We start from the raw sequence: 21,988 nt of genomic DNA, 5'->3' as shown, positions 1-21,988 counted from the left end.
CCAGTTTGGTGTCATCTCAGGAACAGTGCTCTTTCATGATCCAGTGCACCCCAGCCTAAATCATCTCCATATATAGGGATATAGGGAAGGAAGAGGTAGATATAGGGGGTAGATATGTTTGATATTGAGACGTCTTGAAGACGTGATAAGGCTATATCAAACGCAAGGATTATTATAATATGGAGAAAGATGAGGCTATTTGAAAATGCCTAAACCTCTTGCACTCAGTTAAAATAAACTGAAATAAGACTCTCAAAAGGAGATGTCTGGAAAAATTGATAATTATATTGGTGTTCTCCAGCTCTGTGGCGTAGGGAGTGCGATGTGTTCCCATATTTCATCCGATCTGTTNAAAAAAAGTCAGTTATGGATAGGAAAATTCCAAATCGATCCAAATGTGTGCGGTTTCCACTGTCGTATTCTTGGCATTACCAAAATGGTTGCTGAGGTTCTCATCACCATCTCATTTGAAACATGACAATGTTTTTTTGTACATGGGAACCAGCTGACTGAGCCAGGAAAGAGTCAACGCCAATCAGAGACGGAGGCAGTTATTAAAATAAAAAAAGAAACACGTAGGAAAGCGAAAACTCAAATTCAGCAAGAAGCTAGTGAGAGAAACGCAGGCAATGAAGACGATCCAGAAATTCAGAGATAAAATATTAGACCGATCTAGATCTATCATATCTCTAGTATACATTTTCTTAGAATTTCTAGGGTGATTTAATTTATTTTAATTATATTTACATTGATACACAGTTCATGAACTTCTAGAGAAGCTCAGTCAGATAAACTCCAGATACAGGTCCACAGGGTTTTAATTTGAATGTGGGTGGTTCCACTCAATCCTTCATCCTTTCAAGGAAGACAAAATGAACACCATACATACAAATATCCTCGACAAAGCGAGAAGTGAGATTCTCCTAATTTTGGACTAGCTCCAAAGAGAGCTCCAGTCAGAGACAGGCAAATCAAATCATCATCCCAAGCACGATTGATGGTTTAAAAATAAATGAGAAAGTGATTGTTTGCCATTATGCTTGGAGGCTCTTGCCCTCAACCAAGCAAAGTCAAAGTCCAAAGGGTAGAGCAATCTAGCAAGTCAAGTGATGTGAAATTTACCAATACTGTACTATATATTGGAAAGCTGATTATTTAATGTTTCTGTGTTCTCATCTGAAACTGTAGACTGCAGTGGTGGACAATCTTTATAATTGGCCAACAAAATTCATTTTCTTGATTGAATATTTCTCGAGTTATTGTCAAATCAGGAAATATTCAATGAAGACAAAACTGAAAACGCACCAATGATCAAACATGGACTTACCTAGATTCGGGCGAATGTTCGGGAGGGAGGGGGCACTTCTTGACGGCCTGTGGGCCACTTCAGCCCTTGGGCCACAGGTTAGCCACCACTGGTGCACTGGAAAAAATATGAGAACTTTGTCCAGGAAACATTCAATGATATGGGAACCTGGTATATTGTCTTTCTTTAATAACAGAAGGTAAAATATCTCAATCCACCTTTTTGTAAAAGGTGACTTTTTTATTAAAAGTTATTGATTCCAGTGCAGAGTGGGAAGCGTCTTTCTGTGCCTTCATTGTGCAGTGTAAAGACCAGTAGACATCCTCTTATTGTGGAGATTGTGAGAGTCAAACTCAAAAGACATGTCCTCAATATCTGAGATGCCCAACATGATCATTTGTCTTTTAAGAAGTCTATTGACAATTTCAAACAGAACTAAGCCTACACAAGAACAGGCAGAAAGCTGATTAAAGTACTATGAGGCTATAGCGCTGTCTGGGTAGATTATATACTAAAATTGCAGACAAAGTTGGTTGATAAAAGCATGCTTGAGTAGAGTTAACTCAGTTATGCATTTAGATGTTTTACATTTATTTTGTTCTGCTTTTCTGTGGATAGGAATATTGACTTTGTTTGCAGTGTTATCTTTTTATGTTGACTTATTTTTTTTCTTGAAATGTGCCGTACTTTCAGGAAGTGGTGAATGATGCTGAAGTTAATACGAATGCTAGCTGGATGTTATTCAACCATAAGAGTGGTATAGAGGGCAGGGGGAGGACAAACCTTTATGAAATGTGTGCATTTATTCTGAAAAAACAAGCAGTTACGTTTCCTGAAGCCTGGGGTAGTTGTTTTGAGGGCTACATAACTGTTTATAAATGATATATTTTCATTTGATGTAGAACCTTATCACATGAAAACCTCTCCGAGAACTTTAAACAGTGAATTACTTTGAAACAGTTCTGGTTTTAAACATAAAATAGTTCAATACCTGCAAATAATTGCCAAACTCTTTTCCCCCCTCTGTATGAAATACTGTTCATTGAAGTTACGAGCTGAACTTCAGTCCCATGCTTTTATCTTTGTCTTTTATCTGTTTAATATATGGCAAATTCAGTGTCACGATATCTATGGAAAGAGAGTATCATTATTTTGCAATAAAATAAAAGTTTTAGATTTAGATTGTTAAAGTTACGAATACCTGTTTCAGCAAGGGGCTTTATGTATTGTAAGAATGCTGTTAAGTCAGTGATTTATTTCCCACATATCTATGATAAAAGTGACAAGTTTGTTCCTTGTTCACTTTAGTGTTTTTTTTACCGGTCTGACGGATGGTCGATTAGATTTTCTTTCTTACTGCAGGTGAACTTTAATAATGTCACTGTCTGTTCTCATACTCCTTTCGTCATAGCTTTATTTTGCAATACTTACAATTTACGCGCCGATGAGAGTTGATTAAAAAACAAATTGCTTACAGAAGTTCAGAGCGCTTGCAAAACAGTGATACTGTGCAAATAGAAACAAATTTTAAAAAAATGCAATCTAGGTGGACAACGGCCCTTATAAACCAGGACACAAACCTCTGGCAACTGGGGAGGTCTCGGACTTATTGTGCGTTACTTACCTTTTAAAAAGTTTTGTAATTGGTGGGGGGGGGTTTGGGAATCGCTCCCTCCCTCCCTCCCCTCACCCTGACCAGTTCCCCCCAATGCTCGGGTCCCGACCCAACCGTCCAGCGCCTTGTGGAGTCCTGTAGCTCAGTGGTTGAGCACTTGCTTTGCAAGCTAGAGACCTGAGTTCAATTCCAGGCAGAGGGCGAAACCTTGGGCAAGTTTCCTTACTCCACACAGAGCCTAATAATAATCCCTCCAAAACCAAAAACAATAATAAATTGGTCATTTTCAATCCACGACTGTTTGTGGGACATTGCTGTGCGCAATTGGCTGCCGCGTTCGCCCACAAATATACAGTCAATTCACTTTACAGTGTGTTCTGTGAAGCGCTTTGGGACGTCCTCCCGACGTGAAAAGTGCTATATCAAATACAAGGATTATTATTATTATTATTATTTTGGGACGTCCTCCCGACGTGAAAGGCGCTCTCTAATTGCAATCATGTTGTTGTTGTTGTTGTTGTATCTATGTGCTGTGTTTGCACTCTTCCCCTCTCCCCCAACCAATTTTGGATCAAACGCGACAACGGTTTTACTGTGACGGCCACTTTCCCCACCGTCGGCCCCGGTGCGAGTTACCAGGGCGAGAGGAAATTAAAATACGGTTTTGCTGCCCGAAGGTCCACCCGAACACTGGACCCAAAGTAGCCCTTGGGTCAGGGGTGTGGTGCAGGTGCAGGTGCAGGTGATGGCTGCGGGTGGCTGGTGTGAGGCTCGTGGCTTTTGAAACTGTGTAAGAAAAGATCTTCAAGTGGGGGTTGGGGGGAGGGGGAAGCACACGGTTTGCCCCCTTTCTCCATCCCCTCCAAAGCCCAGTCTGGCCACACCGGGCCGAGGGAGGGAGGGAGGGAGCGGACGGACGCTGTAGTTCTTCAGCTGACGGCTCGCCCGCGGCTCCCATTGCCAAACCCGGGGCTCGGGGCGGGGACTACAGTTCCCACAGTGCGCCGCGGCCACTCGGCCAGGCGGGGAGCATGCGCACTGCCTTCCCTCTCACGCCTCAGTGCCGGGCTGGCCTTTGAAACGTCGGCGCGGCTCAAGTCTCTCGCGCTCGACTTCCAGCAGCGGACTCGTGCAGTAACAGGCGGAACATGCGCGCGCGCGTGGTCCCCCACCCCCTTACCTTTTTGTCTCCAGGCGAAGGAAGGTTGTTTGGGAGGGGGAAATGTTCTGACGACGAGGATGGTGGTGGCGGTCTGGGTTGAGGGTGGGATGCGAGGAGCCGTTGGTCGGGGCGTTCGAGGACGTCGCCTCGTGCGGGTTTGCCGGGCGGCGATCGCGCGAGGCAGGGGCGGGGGGAGGGGGGGGGCGGAGCGACCCGGGCTGACGAGAGCGAGGGCTGATTGGCCGAGAGCGCGCCCGAGACCCAACGGCTGTCGCGCGAGACGGGTTTGAAAAAGAGCCGGTGGAGAGCGCGGCGCGAGAGGGTGCGACGCCCGCTCCCCCACCCACCCACCCGGGGACCAGTGAGTACCCACCCGGCCATCAGGGCACCACCAGCAGCAGCGGTCGGTCGGTCGGATGGTGGAGAGGGCAGAGAAAGATAAGCGAAAAGCTGCCGTTGGTAAACTCTGGAGCTTCGACGCTCGCCGGGCACTATTTTTTTTAAAATGGAAGGTTTGAAGTGAAACTTTTATATCTCGTCCCGACTCTCTCGCAGCGTCGCCTCGTGTCTTCTTCACACCCCACAACCCCACCACCACCCCCAACCCCACCCCACCCCACCCACCCCCTCCCGCTGGTGGCGGGGGAGCGAGCCCCGAGCCTTGCAAGAGTGTCGTGTCAAGTGTTTGGTGCGTGTGTTTTTTTTCAAAAAAAAAGCCGGTTAGACCTCCGGCAGTTACCCCCAACGAACACCCACCCCCTGGGGTTCTTGCCAACCTGTAACCTCCATCCTTTCCCGAATGGGGTCAGGAGGATGCGCCGCTCCAGAGAGAGAGAGAGAGAGAGAGAGCCGGAGGTGCGCAATCCATTCCGACAATCTACCTCTGGGATTCCCACGTGTAAGTTGGGATGGGTGGCAATCCCGGCTTGGGTTCCGGACCCCCTTTTTAAGCGCGGCGGCGGGTTTCCGCGCGCGTCAAGACACCCGGCCGCCGGCCAAAGACGCAAACCAAGCTACCTGGCAAGAGGCGGCCAAGCGCTTGCGGTGCGAATGTTTCTGTCGGTGTAACTTCACCCAGAGAAATGGGCAGCACGGTTGCGAGAGGATTTCACGCGGGAATCGTACGCTTTCCCGGCGTGGTTTAACCTACAAGTTGTATAGTTCGCGATGTATAAGCATTCTAGGCTACAGTTTCACGCACAAAAAAACACCTGTGACAGGTTCTGGACAAAAGAAGTTGATCTGGAGAACGCAAAAGACTTCTTATTGAAGAGATTAGAGGCTTTACAAGGTTCTTGAGGGGTACCTCTTATTAACCTCTTCTCTCCGGATTTGAAAAAAAAATGGTCACGCGCTTCATGGCTCTTTGTGGGACATTGGTTTGTGCAAATTGGCTACCAGTTCCGTCACTGCACATTACAGTAAAGTACTCAAGCACTTTGAGATATCGTCCTGATGTAAACTGTAACGTATTCATCAAATGTAAAGATTATTATTTGTCATAATAGGATTTTTTTCAATAGGCTGGGCATTCTTTACAGACCTGGATACGTTTGTCTCATTGGAGCTCGCCATGGAGATACAGTAGTAGTAGTAATAATAATAATCATCATCATCATCCTTGCGTTTTGATATAGTGCCTTATCACGTCTTCAAGACATCTCAAAACGCTTCACAGAATATACTGTAAAGTGAATTGACTGTACATTAGTAGTGTTGGTCATCAGAAACATTGTGTTTGTTATCATTAGGGGGCTAGGAAGTGACAATGGCCAAGTCTTTTCCTTGGACCCTTTATCATGATTCTTCAAATAACTGCAGTTACTCCATTCATTAAACTGGAGTGAGTAGTTTGTTGCTTCCTTTAGATATATTTGTCAAGGTTGACTCAACTCAATTGTTAGATTTGGTTTTCCAATAAGAAGCTTTTCCCTCAAATCAAACTATTTAGCTCCACAAATTCAATACTTTCTCTTTGCGAGTGTAGCTTTGGATAAGAAATTGTACTATTCAAGATCTTTTTGTTTGAAGAGCCTGCTTTACACACTCAGGAGGCATGGGGCTAAAGTTATTACAATAGAGACATTTTTTAAAAAAGTTACGAATGGTTTTATATTGATTGATTTAGTATTTGTTGTTCAAAGAACTGTCTATTCCATGAATCAGGAGTAGGTGTTAAATATAAATACATATTACAGTAACATCCAGTAAAGAGAATAGGACATAAAACATGGAGGTCATCTAAACACGGGCCTTTAATGAGCTTTATTTGTTGCTTTAGATTGTATGGGCAAATACATTGTATATGCCTTTAAAAGAAGGCTACAGAGTAATTTTCTGTCATTGGCTAAGCGATATTCCTTCTTGCTCAAATATACCTTTATCCAAATGACATTGCATATCCCAGAATGAGAAAAAAAGTTTTATCTGTTTATGAATAACACACTGTGTTGTGAAATTCATATGGTAACTTCTCAGAAATGTTTGTTGATGTTATTATTCACAGACTGGAAATATTGCTGATGAGTACCTTCTATTTTTGGATTCACATTCGTATTAAATGTTCTTCTGAAGACTGATGGATCATCGAATTAATGTAATACTCTATTTCTGCCAATAGAAGCTGCTGACATACTTACACCGTGCACTAATGGCATTAAATGCATCAGAAACTAGGTATTCCAGTGATGTTCATCAGACCCATGAGACATAGGAATTTTGTCACAGTAACGTCCTTGCCTTGTATATTCGTCAAAAATAAACTTGTAATGGTAGCACCACAATTTTATACTGGAGAGTTTGGAGCAAGGAAGAAAGTGTTACAAATGCTTCTCCAGTTGCTAATGGTTTACTTTGGTTATGCAGGTTGGAGGAGTGAAGAAGTGCAGCTGCTAGAGTCAGTCTGCACCTGTCATGCTTGCCACAGCCTCGCTGTACAACGGCGTACACGACTGGGCAAGCTCTGACCGGATCCGGATGTGTGGCATTAAGGAAGACAGGTGAGTGCCACTGGAAAGAAATGAATGAAAGGATAGAATGTTATCTTGGTTATAGTGCCCCCCTTATTAAAATATTAACTAATTGAGAGCATCATGGCCCGTTACAGCGTTTCAAGCCTAGGACAACTGCTGTTAGGTTGTTAAATTCTTTTGTATAACTTATTAAACAATTCATTTTAACATTCATCCTGCAGAAGTAATGCATTTGTACAGTTAACATATCAGTATACATTTGATTTGTGCATTGTAAAATCAAGAATAATAGTTTTTTAAGTTTTACATTTCTTAATTTTCTGATCAGCGTCTAATATTAACTAACATTATGAATCACCAGTTGATAACATTAAAACTCAGTGGGCTACTTATCCTGACTTTGCTATTTCCATTTTCACTGCTTATAATATCAGAACATTTCCTATTACCAATAATGTTTTGTTGACTGAAGGAATGGACCATATATATTGCTGCTGTGGGTGTGTATAGTGAGTAAGATGATTTTAAAAAGTTATTTATGAAATGGAATACATTTATTTGCATCTAGTAACCACATTAAATTATCATCAAGTCATACGAAACAGTCATTGTATATACCTTATCCCATTCTGTTTTCTACTTGAGCACAATTTGCACATTTGTTTTTCTAGTACATTTGTCCTTAGGGTCTTTTGAAGTGAGGTTGTCAAATTATGAGCATTTTGGGGAAAACTGGTCTAATACAGTAGAACAGAAGATTGATGAACAGAAACAATCAATTGTAACATGGGCTAAGCAAAACATAATGTCCAGTGATATGTAATAATAATCCTTGCACTTGATATAGCGCCTTATCACGTCGTTGATACGTCTCAAAGCATTTATATTTTGTTGTAATATAGAAGCAATTTATGCCATTCTATGATGGTATTAACTTCTTATTTATTGGGGACCATGTTATTTAAAAAGTGTAATATAATTACTTACTATAAACTGTAAATTAATTTAGTAGCAAGCCAAATGTTATGTCTTAATTCTCAGTATGACCATTTCCTTCTTTCAAAGTTCTACAAAACATTTATTTACAGAGGCTATTGTTTCTGTTATTTCTGCTGTGCTTACAAAAATGGGCATTGAAATCGTAACAATTCTCTGCATCATGGTAAACATCTACATTATATTTGATCCATTTTTCTAATTACATGTATGTTGTAAAAAAATAATAAAGAAGCTGTTCGTACTGTCCAATGTGTGACCCTTTGTTGAAATAGTTTGGTTCGGTTATGATTTTTACTGTTTTAGAAAAAAATTAGAGAAGTTTAAATTCAATTGACTCACTGTTAGCAAGTTTGTGTGGACATGACCCAGCAGAATAATTATCATGTACATCAACTAATAGTTAAAAATTCTGATTTAAATTTTGTGAAAATGTTAGTATTTTGCTTTTCTGATAAAGGAAAACAAATAATTTTATGAAGGAATTTGGTGATATATGGCATGTCACTTGGCATTAGGGGATGGAAACTGATTTGTTTGCTCTTTGTTTAAAATTAGATTTGGTTTCTGTCAGAAGCAACCTATTGTGAATTTAGGGGGTTGATTGGGCTACTCTTGTAAAAGCCTGTAACTCTCTTGGGGCTTTTTTATTACAATATTTTGTGACACTTCTATATGTACACTAATAGGTGTATCCTATCTATTCTGTGTTTGAGATTTTGATCCTTTTAAGAGTCAAGTGAATTGAAGTGTGTGTTAAAATAAAAAAAACTCACATGACTATATTCTTTCTTTTCACAGGAGAACTATTTTGCATGGAAAACACCTTAATAATTACTTCCCATAGCATCAGGTGAAACACTTTTTTTTAAATGAGTTCAGCCAGATGTAGAGTAGGGTGGGTTATGGTCTTTCTGGTGCTATATTTTTCAAAAGGACTGGGTATGCGTTTTTAAATCTTTAAGGATTTAGGTTATTCCTATTTCCAAATGGGAATATTTCTGATGCCACATAGTCTGGCTAATACATAGTCTTTTATTTCCACAAATACAAATGCTACAAAGAGAATTTTGTTCTTCCATCATCTTATCTTTGTTATGACCATTTGTTGAATTTTAAACTTTGGAAGCTGCTTACCATGAAAGACCTTGCTACGGTTTAAACTTCTAGTTTCTAAATTTTTTGTGGTTGGTTTTATGAAGTAAAACATTTTATATTTTCTGTAAGTACACTACTTAGCACCACAATTGAGAGGTTACCCGTTTTCCCATCCTTCAGCTTGTTAAAATTGGAGTTGTTAAAATTCATCAAGCTTAGAATATCTAATTATCTCAGTTTGGGACACAACATGTCAAGAGACTGCCAGGATGGTAGAAGGTGAACTAGGGAGTTTGGTCTTCTTTTGCCTAATGAATTCTTATGTTCTTATGCTCTCTGTACTCTGCAACTGACTTTTCTCCCGAGTTTGAGGTTGACCTTGATACTGATGGCACTTTGTCACAGAACAAAAGTTGGAATTACCTTTACTTTTTGGTGTATGAAAGCTGTATGCCAGCCACATAATATGATTAGATGGTGTGTCTAGAAAATAAAAGTGTTTTCACAGTTTCTAGCCTAGGAGAATTGAGTTTCTTGTGTTTTTTTTGTCATTGTAATGTCATTCCAATTGAAATAGAAAATGGCATATCATTGGAATTGGAGTAATCAAAGCAAGATCGTTCACCTATATAAATGATATTTATGATATATATAGAGAAATCTATAATATATAGAACTATATGTTAATAGTTCCGTTTGTATAGATGGCACATACACATTATTGGTGAGGACTCGCCTGCTAATTTTCTCTCCATCCCTACCATCCATGTGCATTTCACCACAGCAAGGAGGAGCAGTTTGTTTGCCTCCCATCATCTTTAACACAATATTGGTACACCAGATATGGGAACTGACACAGAAGGCTATTTCTTTTCCCCTGTGGAACTCTGACATGTAAATTATGGAGTCCTGTATAGCTCAGTGGTTAGAGCACTCGCTTTGCAAGCGAGAGACCTGAGTTCAATTCCAGACAGGGCGAAACCTTGGGCAAGTTTCTTTACTCCACACGCCTAATAATAATCCCTTCAAAAAACAAAACAATAATAAATTGGTCATTTTCAATCTACGACTGTTTGTGGGACATTGCTGTACGCAATTGGCTGCCGCGTTCGCCCACAAATATACAGTCAATTCACTTTACAGTGTGTTCTGTGAAGCGCTTTGGGACGTCCTCCCGACGTGAAAAGCGCTATATCAAATGCAAGGATTATTATTATTATTATTAAAACCTACATTAATATACTGATTGTGGTGTCAAAGAAACAAAACTATCCTTTGAGACAAAGCATCAGCACAATATAGAATTTAGTTCCTGTCACTACAAAGTCTGAGCAGAGTCCAAAATAAAATTATGTATATACTTTTATGTTATTATGTAAAGAAAATCTTTACACGCAGCAATGTCTCACAAACAGCCACGATGTGAGTGACCAATTGTATTAATTCTTCACACGTCATTTAATATACCAATGATTGAACGAGTCTTGAGGTTTTTTTTAAAAACCTGAAAAACATCTTGGTATTTGTGAAAATGAATTTGGAATCAATAAATTGTTGCATTTAGCTTTTAAGAGTGTATAACATAGACATTGTTTATAGGTCTGAGACTTTATGCAGTTAGTTTCAGTATTAGAAAATTGAATTCACAGGCTGAACATTCACAGTGCAATTCTGTATAATTTCAGGATTACATTATAGTGTAATGGTACATTTGCATCAGGTCAATTATTGTCTTACACCACAATATTTTTAGATGTTTAGCGTGCTGATTTCTTTACAGTCTTACTGTTACTGGGCTGTAAGAATGCTAAGTCTTAGTTGAGCCTGATATATCTTTACTGTAACTATTTTAGCTGGAGCACTGAATTCATTCCTTAAACTGACATCTTACAATTTAGTTGAATAAAACTATTTGAAGTTTAGGTTACAATTTACTGAAGTAATTTGTTCACATGTATAAAATATTTTATATATAATATGTATGTACAATTAATGCTATAGTCACTCACCGTAAAACGTGGGTGATGTTTTTTCCACTATATTAAGTAGTAGCCTTAACATTTAGGTCGTCTTGTCACAGCTTCTCCAGACTAATAGTGTAATGTAGTGTAAGCTATGTTCAGTTTCCAAATATGGCAGTTTGATTTGTGCATGAGTTATAAGATGATATATTTTTCATATGTAACAAAGCCACGCTGTCCTGTATTCTCTATAAATAATTTTTTTTTTAATCCTAGACGACCTTCACTCACAGATGCAGATCCCAGGACGAGTGCTCCACAGCTGATAAGGACGGAAGATACTCACATTAACCACATCCACGCTGAGGTAAGCAAGATCGATTTGTTCACACAGTCAGTGATGGCTTTTAGTTTGTTTCGGGCTGACAGATAAAATCATAGTTTAGACTTTGTGTAAAGTTGCTTCCCAGTAGACACAAATCCACCTTTTTGCCTGGACAAGGTATACCTGGTGTGCAATGAATTATTCTTTCCGTTTCCTCTTCATGTATTCTCTATTTTTTAAACTTTCTTGATCAAGCCTATCTTGTACTTCTGATTTTCTAGTGGTGCTCAATACCAGTATACTTTTCTCTTCCACATTCCATACTTTTTTCATATGCCTTATTCTTCCTGATACTAATGTGACCATATCCATCAACGTCTTCGATCTTTAACTCTCGCTTTTCAGAAATAATGGCTTGTCTACACTTCTTTTAAATGGATTCATTCTTGAAAGATTTCCTCAATATGTTTATGGTGAATTTCATATCTTGATATCTACCAGTGCATTCTGTTGCTTCCTCCCATGTTCTGAGAAATTATTGGAAGCCCATAGCATATGCACTGTCCCATTCTTAATCTTGCTCAACAAACACCTCTGGAAGGAAAAGTTCACGATGATGACCCAATCACTTGTCAAACAGATAGTATTTGCAAGATACCATTCAGGCAAAATTGATGTAAGACATTAATTCCATATAACCACAATATAGAAAGTGTTATGTCTACAGAAAGGAAAAATGCTGATATCAGTTAGTTTCACAATAGGTTTCAGGGTCTTACTGTCTTTCCATTGTCGCAAAGCTCATCATAATTACATTAGACTGGCTAAACTCCAACTGAAGAATCCTGACTAAAGTGTAGTGTTTGTCTTCTGTTTTTTTTCTAATAAGACTATTTTTCATTCATTTGGAAATTGGAGCATTTCCTGATTCACATATAATTCAGTACATAAATGCCATCTACATTTCGGAAAGTGGCATCTCAGAGACCAATGATCATTTGTGGGCTTCCGAATATGCTTCTGACTTGGATTTCTTTTTACTCATCTTAGATACTTCCTTACCAAAAAACTATAAAAATGACAGTAGGAAAGCCATGATTGGAGCTTTTTCACAATTTGATAGTTCTGACTCAAAATGTTCTTGATGACTGTCTCACAACTACAAATTTGCTTCTATCCTTCCGAAAGTGAGGCTTTCTTATACTTGGAGCCAAACACAGAATGAATTTAGAGAGTTATTGCAGTTTGCAGCACTAAACTTTCTGTATGGTTCTTTCATCTGACTTTCCTCTCTCTGTCCTGTTACACATGGAATCTTTGGCAAAGCTTGGACTTTTGATAGTCTGCTTAGAATATAACTTGTGTTGGGTGAAAACTGTAACCTCAAACTCCCATCTGTGATCTATGTGACCCTATTATGAGAATGGGCATCTGGTTACCTTGCCAAAGAACTTCATAAGAATTCACTTATCTTATTGTTTGGCTGGTCAGTTAGTTTTCTTCCTTCTGCTGCACTTCAGACTTTAGAATTCCCAGCAGTCACTTTGCTTCTGGATGGATAAGGGGACAGTAATTTACTATGGAAAAAAAAGCATGGTGGACTCCGTTATAAAGATCTTCTGCTATGAATCCCTACAGCCTGATCGTTTCTCCTCAGAAGTACGTAGTAAATGTGGTTACTGATGCCTCAGGGCAGGGATGGCCAATTTGTGGGCTGCATTATGTATGAGTAAAATATTGGCCCATTGGGCGGAAGTGACATCCCTTGCCTCAGGCCATGTCTGCATTTTATATTTAAAATATGATCTTTACTTGGAAATATAACACCTGCTCCAACAGTGAACTTATCAGAACCGTCTATCTTCTCCACCTCTGTGAACACAAGGCTATTACAGTTCTATTTCAGAGACTGTATTTACAGGTTTTTAATATCCTGAAAAATGACTTTTTCCATGGTGCTTTTCCAATGTTTCCCATCATTTCTGTGGTCATGCAAAATAAACCAGATGAATGAGGAAAAAGATTCTGGTTGTCCTATTTTTGCAGGCAGTGTAATTCTAGTTTAGGCATTGTTACCTTGCTAAAGTGATATCCTGCCTGAATTTCAGTCAAATGGCATCCAGCATTGGACAAATTTTATTTGGATGCCTGATTATCAAATGGGATTCATTCTTAGATGAAGGTACCGATAATTTATAACTAAATGCCTGCAAGGACATTTCTTTCTAATGACAAAGCTTCTTATATTTTGAAGGAATTTGTCCAATAGTCCAGGGATTGATCCCATTTTTTTCTTGGGTATCTCTAATGCTTGAATAATAACAATACTTCTTAATCTTAAATTTAAATGGAGCTTGGTATATGTACATGTGGCAGCAACAATGTTTTTTTCACCCTTTGCTTATAGAAAGGGTTAAGTCAGTTTTAATAAGGAATTATAAATGGTTTGACATGTACAGTGTTCAAATACTCACTGTTCAAATTGTTCCTATTCATAGTTATCAAATAGTGAGGAGAAAAAAAATACTTCAAAAGGGTCGTTCAACCTATTTCATTTCTAGTTTTTAGGGTTGACCTGAAAAATTGGTTTCACAAGAAGACACTGGGAGATTCATTCTTTATATAGGTATTCTTATACATAGAGAATGTGATTAAACAGGAAATATTAACTAACATTTACTGAGGGTCATATTGCCATGACATAGATTACTCAACGGCTATTTTTGCAATCTACAGGTAAGTCTTCATTCTTTCCAAAAGCTGTTCTTCTGCTCCTCCTTTCTAAGAACACAGTGTTGAATTATAAGCACATGCCTTTAAGCAAAATAAATAATAATACTGATGTGTTTGATCTCTCTGTCCTTCCTGAATTAGAACTAGATTTTTTGCCCAGGTTCCTATGTGACCCTTGTTTCAGGGGTTATCATGTATGTATATAATAATAATAATAACTATCACAAATAGTCAGAGGCAGTTTTTAAAAACTTCATTTATTGGCAAAAGTAAGACTGGCACCAACTTATTGTATTCCTCCAGGCAGCTCCATTCTTTAATTCCCCCCCTCCATGCTACCTCCAGTCACTCTTCCTTTCCCCTCCATTTGTTTCTGATCTCCCTTTTCATTTCTGTGCCCTTTGCCTCTGGGTCCTTCGTCTTCAACACCTGATATGATTCCCTGTTCCTTTCCTGGCACAAACTGATATGATTCAGAGTTCTGCTTCCGATCCAGTTGCATTTAAATCTTTATCCTGGCAGCTTATGTTTGCTATTGCATTTATCTGTTCCCACCTGTACCTTGCGGTAGCTGCAGGGGAATGATTCTGGGTAAATTGTATTCTTGTTGCTACAAGAGCAGCAGAGACCAGGCGTATTTAATATAACTGCTATGAGAAGTTGGGAGAATAAAATGTGCATTGCATTTGTAGAGAGGTGTAGGAGTTGCATTGTATGACTGGGAAGAGAGGCATGAAATGTATCGGGTAGAGAGGGGTGGTGGAGTATATTGGATCTTTGGGAGATAAACTTGGTATCAGGTTGGATGACAATGTGATTGTGAGTTGCATTAGACAGGCTGTATTAAGAATGGGGCAGTTTCATTCTAACCTTTTAGTGGTATCTTGTTTCTTCTTATGAGTTGTGTCCTTTACTTACATGCATGATTTTTCAGAATTTGTTTTGTATATAGTTAATTGTTAATGTGAAAGTATTCACAAAATAAATTTTGGTCCAGAAATATGCATTGCTTTGCTTCTCTCCGAAGAGTGCATTTCCCAGAGGTGCCAGTGTTTTTCATGTTGTGGGAAGAGCAACATTAAACCAACATTTAAAGAAGCATAATGTTACAGATGCTTAACATCTTGAAGAGGACAGTTTCTGTAATTTTCCATTTTGTTACCCATGATGGATCATAGTGATATGTGGCAAATGAATCCTATTTGACAACAAAGGAGACCATGGTAGTTTAGTATATTTTTGTGGTCCTATAGAATTTGGATTTTGTTGGGTCAGTGGAGCTATAATCAAGAACCGTTTTAATCGTTCTATTTGTATTTTTAGTACAATACTTCCTTAAAATTATTTATTAATGCCTGTTCTCTTAAGTGGTTGGTGTAAGAGTTAAATCCTCGAAAAAATCTGAACCGCTACAAAGCTTTGAGTCTCTTCATAAATATGTTGAATACATTTTTATTTCTTATAAATTAACACTTCCTGCAAAACGCATCATCCTAAACAATACATATTTTAAACCGTTACACAGCTTTATAACCTAATAAATTCTTAAGCATTCACCTAGTCTTCCATGAACTGAAACCTAAACACTCAATATTTCTAATCCTTCTTGCGAAGCTGAATTGTTGCTGTTGTAGCCAATGGTACAAACCTCAAAGTTAGGAACGACATTCCACATCTCGTAAGCCGTTAATGCTTTCTACTACCCTAAATTTATTTTAGAGAGCTAAATAGTATTTCTTAACTTGTCTCTGAATAATCATGCTAATGATCTCATAAGAAATATGTATATGTCACNAAAAAGAATTCCCAGATTACCACATGAAAGTGACACTCCTGGATGGTGTCAGCCTGGCTCAGTTGTTAGCACTTTTGCCTCTTGCCAGAAGGTTGTGGTATACAGCCCCTAATTGGGACTCAACTCCTCATGCAAGATGAAACTCCAGTGCAGTGCCTGGTGAGTGCTGCATTATTGGAGGTGCTTTCCTTCAAATCAGACACTGCCTATTTAGATAGATGTTAAAGATCTCATTGAACTATTTGAAAAGAGAATGGAAGCATCTCCTGGTATCTTGTCCAACAATTCCCCAGATAAAATTGATCATTCAGGTCATGGTTGTTCGGGGAATATTGCTGTGTGAAAATTGGTTGCCACAATCACCTACGAAATACACAGTCAGATAACGCTGTGATGTGCTTTGGAATAGATTTTCTAAAACAATAAGGCGCTATATCAAATGTAAGGATTATTATAAATTTCTACTGAATATTATAAGATTCAGTGATCAATCACAGTTGCTCCCACAATTTTATAAACTATTTTACCTACTTTGTTTAATAACTGAAAAATAACAATATCAGCTCATGAGGAATGCATTGATATTTCTCTTTTTTCCTGTTGAACTAAAATATAATTGGTACAGATAGAATACAAGTTTGTTTGATAAGATTATATAAGAAATTTAAAAGAAAAAGCATTGTGATATAGTATATCATTCTTTGCCTACATTTGATTTTGTACTATTTTGGCACAAGGCAGACCATTACTGGAGTGAAAGGTATTTCTGCAGGTCCCACTTCCTGCTGATTTGCTTTTTATATTGCTAGTAGTTTTATCTTGTAAATGTGTAACTTTTAAAACTCTGCATCTGCACCAGACATCTATGCAAACCTATACTAATGGTTAAAATTAGATCAGAGGTTAAAATCGGGCTGAAAGTTCAATGTAAATAAATATAGTGACTAGCTTTTCTTCCCCTCCCCATCTTATTTTTCAAAATTAAGCTCAGCAGTATAATTAATTTATTCTGAAAAATGGTTATGTGCCACATATATTTTAGAAGTAAAATCCTTAATGGCTATGGGGAGAAAGCTTGAAAGTTGGCTTAATAAAGACGGTGACTTAATCAAAGTAGCAGTTTCACCAAGACATGCTTCTGAATGACTTCCTTCAGTGGTGAAATTCTCTGAGTCATTTTATGTGCCAAAGTACATAATCTGCAACATATGGTTTAATAGCTCCAAATTGTAAACAAGTGTAAGTAAAACCTTGTAGTTTTACCTACTGCAGCTTGTTACTTAATATTTTCACTTTCACCTGCAGCAATATTATCCATATCCATTGATTATTATTGCCATAAAATATTGAGATACAATCTCAAAGTTGCAGTTATAAAAAGCATGCCATCAGAAAGTGCAATGGTACCATTTTGAGTCGTGCGAAATATACTTTTCAACTCCTCAGGCTTAAACATTAATGTGCGATAATCTGATGGTTTCTGCAGTTGCAGTATTTTATTTGAGATTTTTGAATATTTACTGCACCTAAAAAGTATGCTATTTTAGAAAAAATATATATTTTTTCATAATTTAGCATTCTTGATTGAGACTTCTGGCTCAAACATTATTGGAGTTGTGGACATCCTTCGTCCTTTGGTGTCTTAACTTCTGAGGTTCTACTATATTGGTGTTTTAATAGGACATCTAGGCTTATTGGAATCTCTGATAATTGCTGTACTTTTTAGGTGGAGACTGAACGAATGAACAATGGTGTCCAGCAAGTCGAGGGGGATGAATGTAACTTATTGCAGGAGGAACTTCAAAACTGCAAGGATAATGTTCAACCTGCTTCTCAAAGAGCTGCCCCAAAGGAAGAGGAGGTAGCCCTCATGGCCACCTTAAGTTCACAGTCAAAGACCGACCGAATTCCCAATGTGCAAAATAAATCACCGCATGGGGAAATGCCAGAAAATGGAGATAACCGGATAAAAAAATTGGAGAATGTTGGACCACATCAGAAAGCACAGCAAACGTTGTCAAAAGCTACTTGCACTCAAGATCCAGGAAAAACGGACAAGCAAAAATTGACTCCTGGGTCAGGGGCTCAATATCAAGGACAACCCTGGATCAGTCCACATTTAAACAGTGCTTTGCCAGGGAATCACCATTCTTTTAATGCACTGAATTCTTTGAACTTGTGCAAACCCTGTTTGTCACCTTCCCAGAGTTTACACAAAGTTCCCCAATCTTATTGTCCATCAGTATTTAACCAAAGTCAACCTTTAATGTACTTACCACCTTTAAACTTAGGACATTCACATTTTGCATCATCCCTGCCAACAAACATGGGAGTTACAGGAGTGCATACAATACAACCATTTTTACCCAATAAAAGTAGAGGCACTAATTTGGCTCCAGAATTGCAACCATATTTTCATCCAATGCCCCAAAGCAGATCTTTGACCTCAGAACCTAAGGCCTTGGAAAAGAAACAGGACTCTAATAATTCTGTGTGTAGTTCTTCCTCTGTGTGCAGGTATTCCAAACCCACTTACCCAAAAAACAAAATACAATCGGAATCATCTCAAAAGCAACCATTTTTAACACCCCTTCCTCATACTTCATTGCCACCACCCCACACTTATTTCACCATCAGCAGTGAAATGCCTTTGCCAAGGAAGAATTCAAACAGTAGGTTACCCAAACTTCCTGAGCATAGCATAGTTCAGCAGCACTCACATGGAGAGACCTCACAAACTCCTTTAATGGTGTTCAGATCTCCACCTCATCTTGAGAAGCAGATATATCCAGAGGAAGTCCGTGATGTACCTCTTGATTTGTCTGCAAAATCTGCCTCGTTTGGTATAGGGATTAAACATAATCCTATAATTGAACTGCGTAAGACACCTCCTATGCCAGTGTTAACACCTGTTAAAGGGGATCGGTCATTTTCCGCACTGCACTCTAAAGGTGACCATCTTTCACCCAGAATACCTCAAAGTAGCTACAGTACTAGCAGTATTAAAGGAAGCTTGGGTTTGACACCTCCGATTGTGGTTTTCCCGGATACAATAAGAAATGGGGCTACTTTACAAAGGAATTCTATAGATCCTTTGGCTTTTCAGCCACTGAATCCATCTTGGTCCTGGCTGAAAGGTTCCAGTAGCTTGGTCACTTGCAATCCAGGGACTTTTTTTGGTGTGGCCAATGCTGTACCTGCCTCCATGTTACAGATTGGTAATGGAGATCCCAATACTACTGCTAAGCAAGAACCGATTTCCATAGTTTGTCAAGGTGATCAGCAGTTGGTACTTCCCAAAGTTACCAAGACAGGGCAGACAAATAAAAATGCATGTAGAGAGCATGTTGTGAAGGAAACTAATAATAGTTCCTCCCTCAGCTCTTTTATATCTACCCCCAGTGAAGTGCTACCATTTCACCCAAATCTATATTCCCCATTCCTCATCAGAAGTGGCATTCCCATCAGCAACCTCCCTCTAGCTCGGGATAAATCTTTGTTTCATTATCCACCATTGTTGCCCAATGGCAGTTGCTCGGCAGGACAGTTGTCGCTAACTCAAGAAATTCCTTATGGTCTATACCAGAGACCATATCCCAGAGGTGAATATACTTTATTTCAGAGTCAACGTTGTGTAGGTGCTGTGTGGATGCCACATAAAATTCATGGAGAAAAGACTAAGGAAGACCAGCTTCAGACAATGGGGTCACCATTGTCCAACCTGGAGTCTATAGTTCAGAGCAGGGCTTTGGAGATGTTTACAGTGGAAAATAAAAAGGATATTTCTAAATCATTTACTCCAAAGGAAATCAGTAAGGAAGGTACTCCTTTCAAAGATTTGAAAACGCCTTCTTCCAGTAGTGCAAATGTAATTGACTTGAGGTGTTTACCTTCTGAAAACCAAAACCAAAATGGTCAAAAAGATCAGCAGAATATGATTTCCACCACTGAAGTGGAGAATGGACGTCGGTATAAGTTTAAAGCCAATGAAAAAATCTTGAGTCACAATTTGAAACATTCAACAGATATGGGTCAAGATGGAAAAGTTCAGGTTAAGGACCTGCAAGATCAAGGAGCAATTTATTTACCTTCGAATGACTTGCTGTTAAATAATCAGAGCCATAGACCTAAGGATCTTCCTGTTCTGGAACTCCAAAGTACCACAAGTTCAGAGTTTGAGATTGTACAGGAATTAACAAATGGAAGTGCAACATCCTCCAAATTATTGACTGTTGCACATCAATCCATGAATATAGGTGTTTGTAATGAGAGAGAGCATTATGCTGCTGAACCAATCAAATGTACTTTTACCAAAGAAAAGGAGGATAGTTCAGTGAAGAATCTAGTTTCGGAATGCAAAGGATCTAATTCAGCTAGGTGCAGTGCAACCCCATCTAGCTTTGTGGGAGACAAATTCAATTGTATTAAGAAGGAAGATATGACAAGTTGCAGCAGGTTGAATCGGGAGCAGCGGACCATTCAGGTAAGTTGAATTTTAACCTAATTTGCCCCTTGTGTGTGTTTTAGATCTGTTTTCTCATTTGCATTACCTTCATTAAAAAAGAGCAACAAGCGTAGCTTTGGTGTCTTATACCACAGCTATTTCATTTATAAATTTATTCACAATTTGAATAATCCTGTAGTTTCAGGTCTTAAGACAATACCAGATGAAATTATTTTAGGCAACATTTCTGTGAATCGGTTTTAAAATGATTGACTGATAACAAATCTGTATTAGTATAATGTGATTCAGGTTTCTAACGTGGATATACCATGAATGTTTATAAAGTGAAAAGTTGTCTGGTGCAGATATTCAGAATCATTCAAGGTTGTACTATAACAGTCCTAAAACACAAAGCTATGCCAGCTCACCTTGCCAACACAAAATGGCAAAACCAATCAGCGAGTCATACTTGCTTTTAAGACCAGTGTTAAATACTGTTAGTTAAACTGAAACAAAAGCGATATTGTAAAATAGCACAAAACTTAGAAATATTACATCACAACAAATCGAGTATCTCATGAGCACCTTAAGATTTAACCAAATGTAACAGATACAATAAGATCCAAATATGGAAACTTTTAGGGCTGAATTTATTTTCTGAAGTTTACTTAGAGCAACTAAGTAAACTTCAAGACCAGTTAATATCTATAAGTTGTGTCATCGTCAAATCTGTGATAATCTCAGAAATTTGCCTTTGTTCGCTACTGAAATAATGGTGATTGTTAAATTGGAAAAAAGTTTTTGTCAGGACAACATAAAATCTTTTGTCCTGAATGTAATTTTACCAGGGGAAGGGATATTATGTAGGATCAATTCATACCTTGTTGTGATAAAGTGATCTTCCTCGATTCTACTGCTTATAAAAGCCTTGACTTGAGTTCTTTTATCTCGTCTCTAACAGTTGATCTTCCTGTATCGCCTTCATTGTTGGTTTTCTTTGGTTCTGCTTTAAACTCATTGATTATTTTGCTGTGTGGAAAGGCTTTTTTTGTCTTCTGTGAGTCTTTCTTCCACTAAATCATAGACGCTGTTTTGGAGTATCGAACACAGAGCCATACCTGCTAGACTTTTCCTTGGCCTAGGTAATTTCAGTTCCCAGCTTCAAAACATGTATCAATGTCAGATTCATGTTCACAAGACTACTTCCTGTTCTTCAATGTCTTCCATCATCACTTAACTTTTCAAAATGTGGAGTTTGTTCACGACTCACAAGAGGGTTACAAGGCCACCATATAATCCACTGGAGTATTAAGGATATTGAAGCTTAAGGCCTCCAGGTGCAGAGAGCTTTTCGTTTGTCAAAGAGGCACTCCCACGTAGGATAGAGAATTAGATATTGGCAGGGAAAATGCCTAGCAATTTCCCTGCAACAAATGAACAACGTGGTTTGATTAATGCATCAGCAGATATTGCGCGTGCTAAGGTCTTCCAGGAACCATTATTATCATTCAAAAGTCTGTTCAACTGTCAGGTTCATCTTATCAGCTCAGAGAAAATTGACAGTTCTGGTCATGTGACCAG

The 21,988-nt window shown here is 38.7% G+C and overlaps 1 protein-coding gene across 2 annotated transcripts in view; it reads left to right on the top strand.

Moving 5' to 3' along the window:
- LOC103177480 (BCL6 corepressor like 1) overlaps positions 1-21,988 on the top strand; it is an 82,656-nt gene that overhangs the window by 37,862 nt on the left and 22,806 nt on the right. The window contains exons 2-4 of one of the 2 annotated variants that reach the window (XM_042340844.1): positions 6,949-7,082; positions 11,387-11,477; positions 17,690-20,446. In XM_042340844.1, coding sequence (XP_042196778.1) covers positions 6,997-7,082; positions 11,387-11,477; positions 17,690-20,446 — 2,934 coding nt within the window. In that variant the 5' untranslated portion in view covers positions 6,949-6,996. The remainder of the gene's footprint in view (positions 1-6,948; positions 7,083-11,386; positions 11,478-17,689; positions 20,447-21,988) is intronic. The other variant, XM_007891703.2, reaches the window with a different exon arrangement.

Source organism: Callorhinchus milii, unplaced genomic scaffold, assembly GCF_018977255.1.
Source record: "Callorhinchus milii isolate IMCB2004 unplaced genomic scaffold, IMCB_Cmil_1.0 Scaffold15, whole genome shotgun sequence".
NCBI lineage: Eukaryota > Metazoa > Chordata > Chondrichthyes > Chimaeriformes > Callorhinchidae > Callorhinchus > Callorhinchus milii.
Note: the sequence above shows the minus strand (reverse complement) of the source record. Positions and strands in the feature narration are given on the sequence as shown.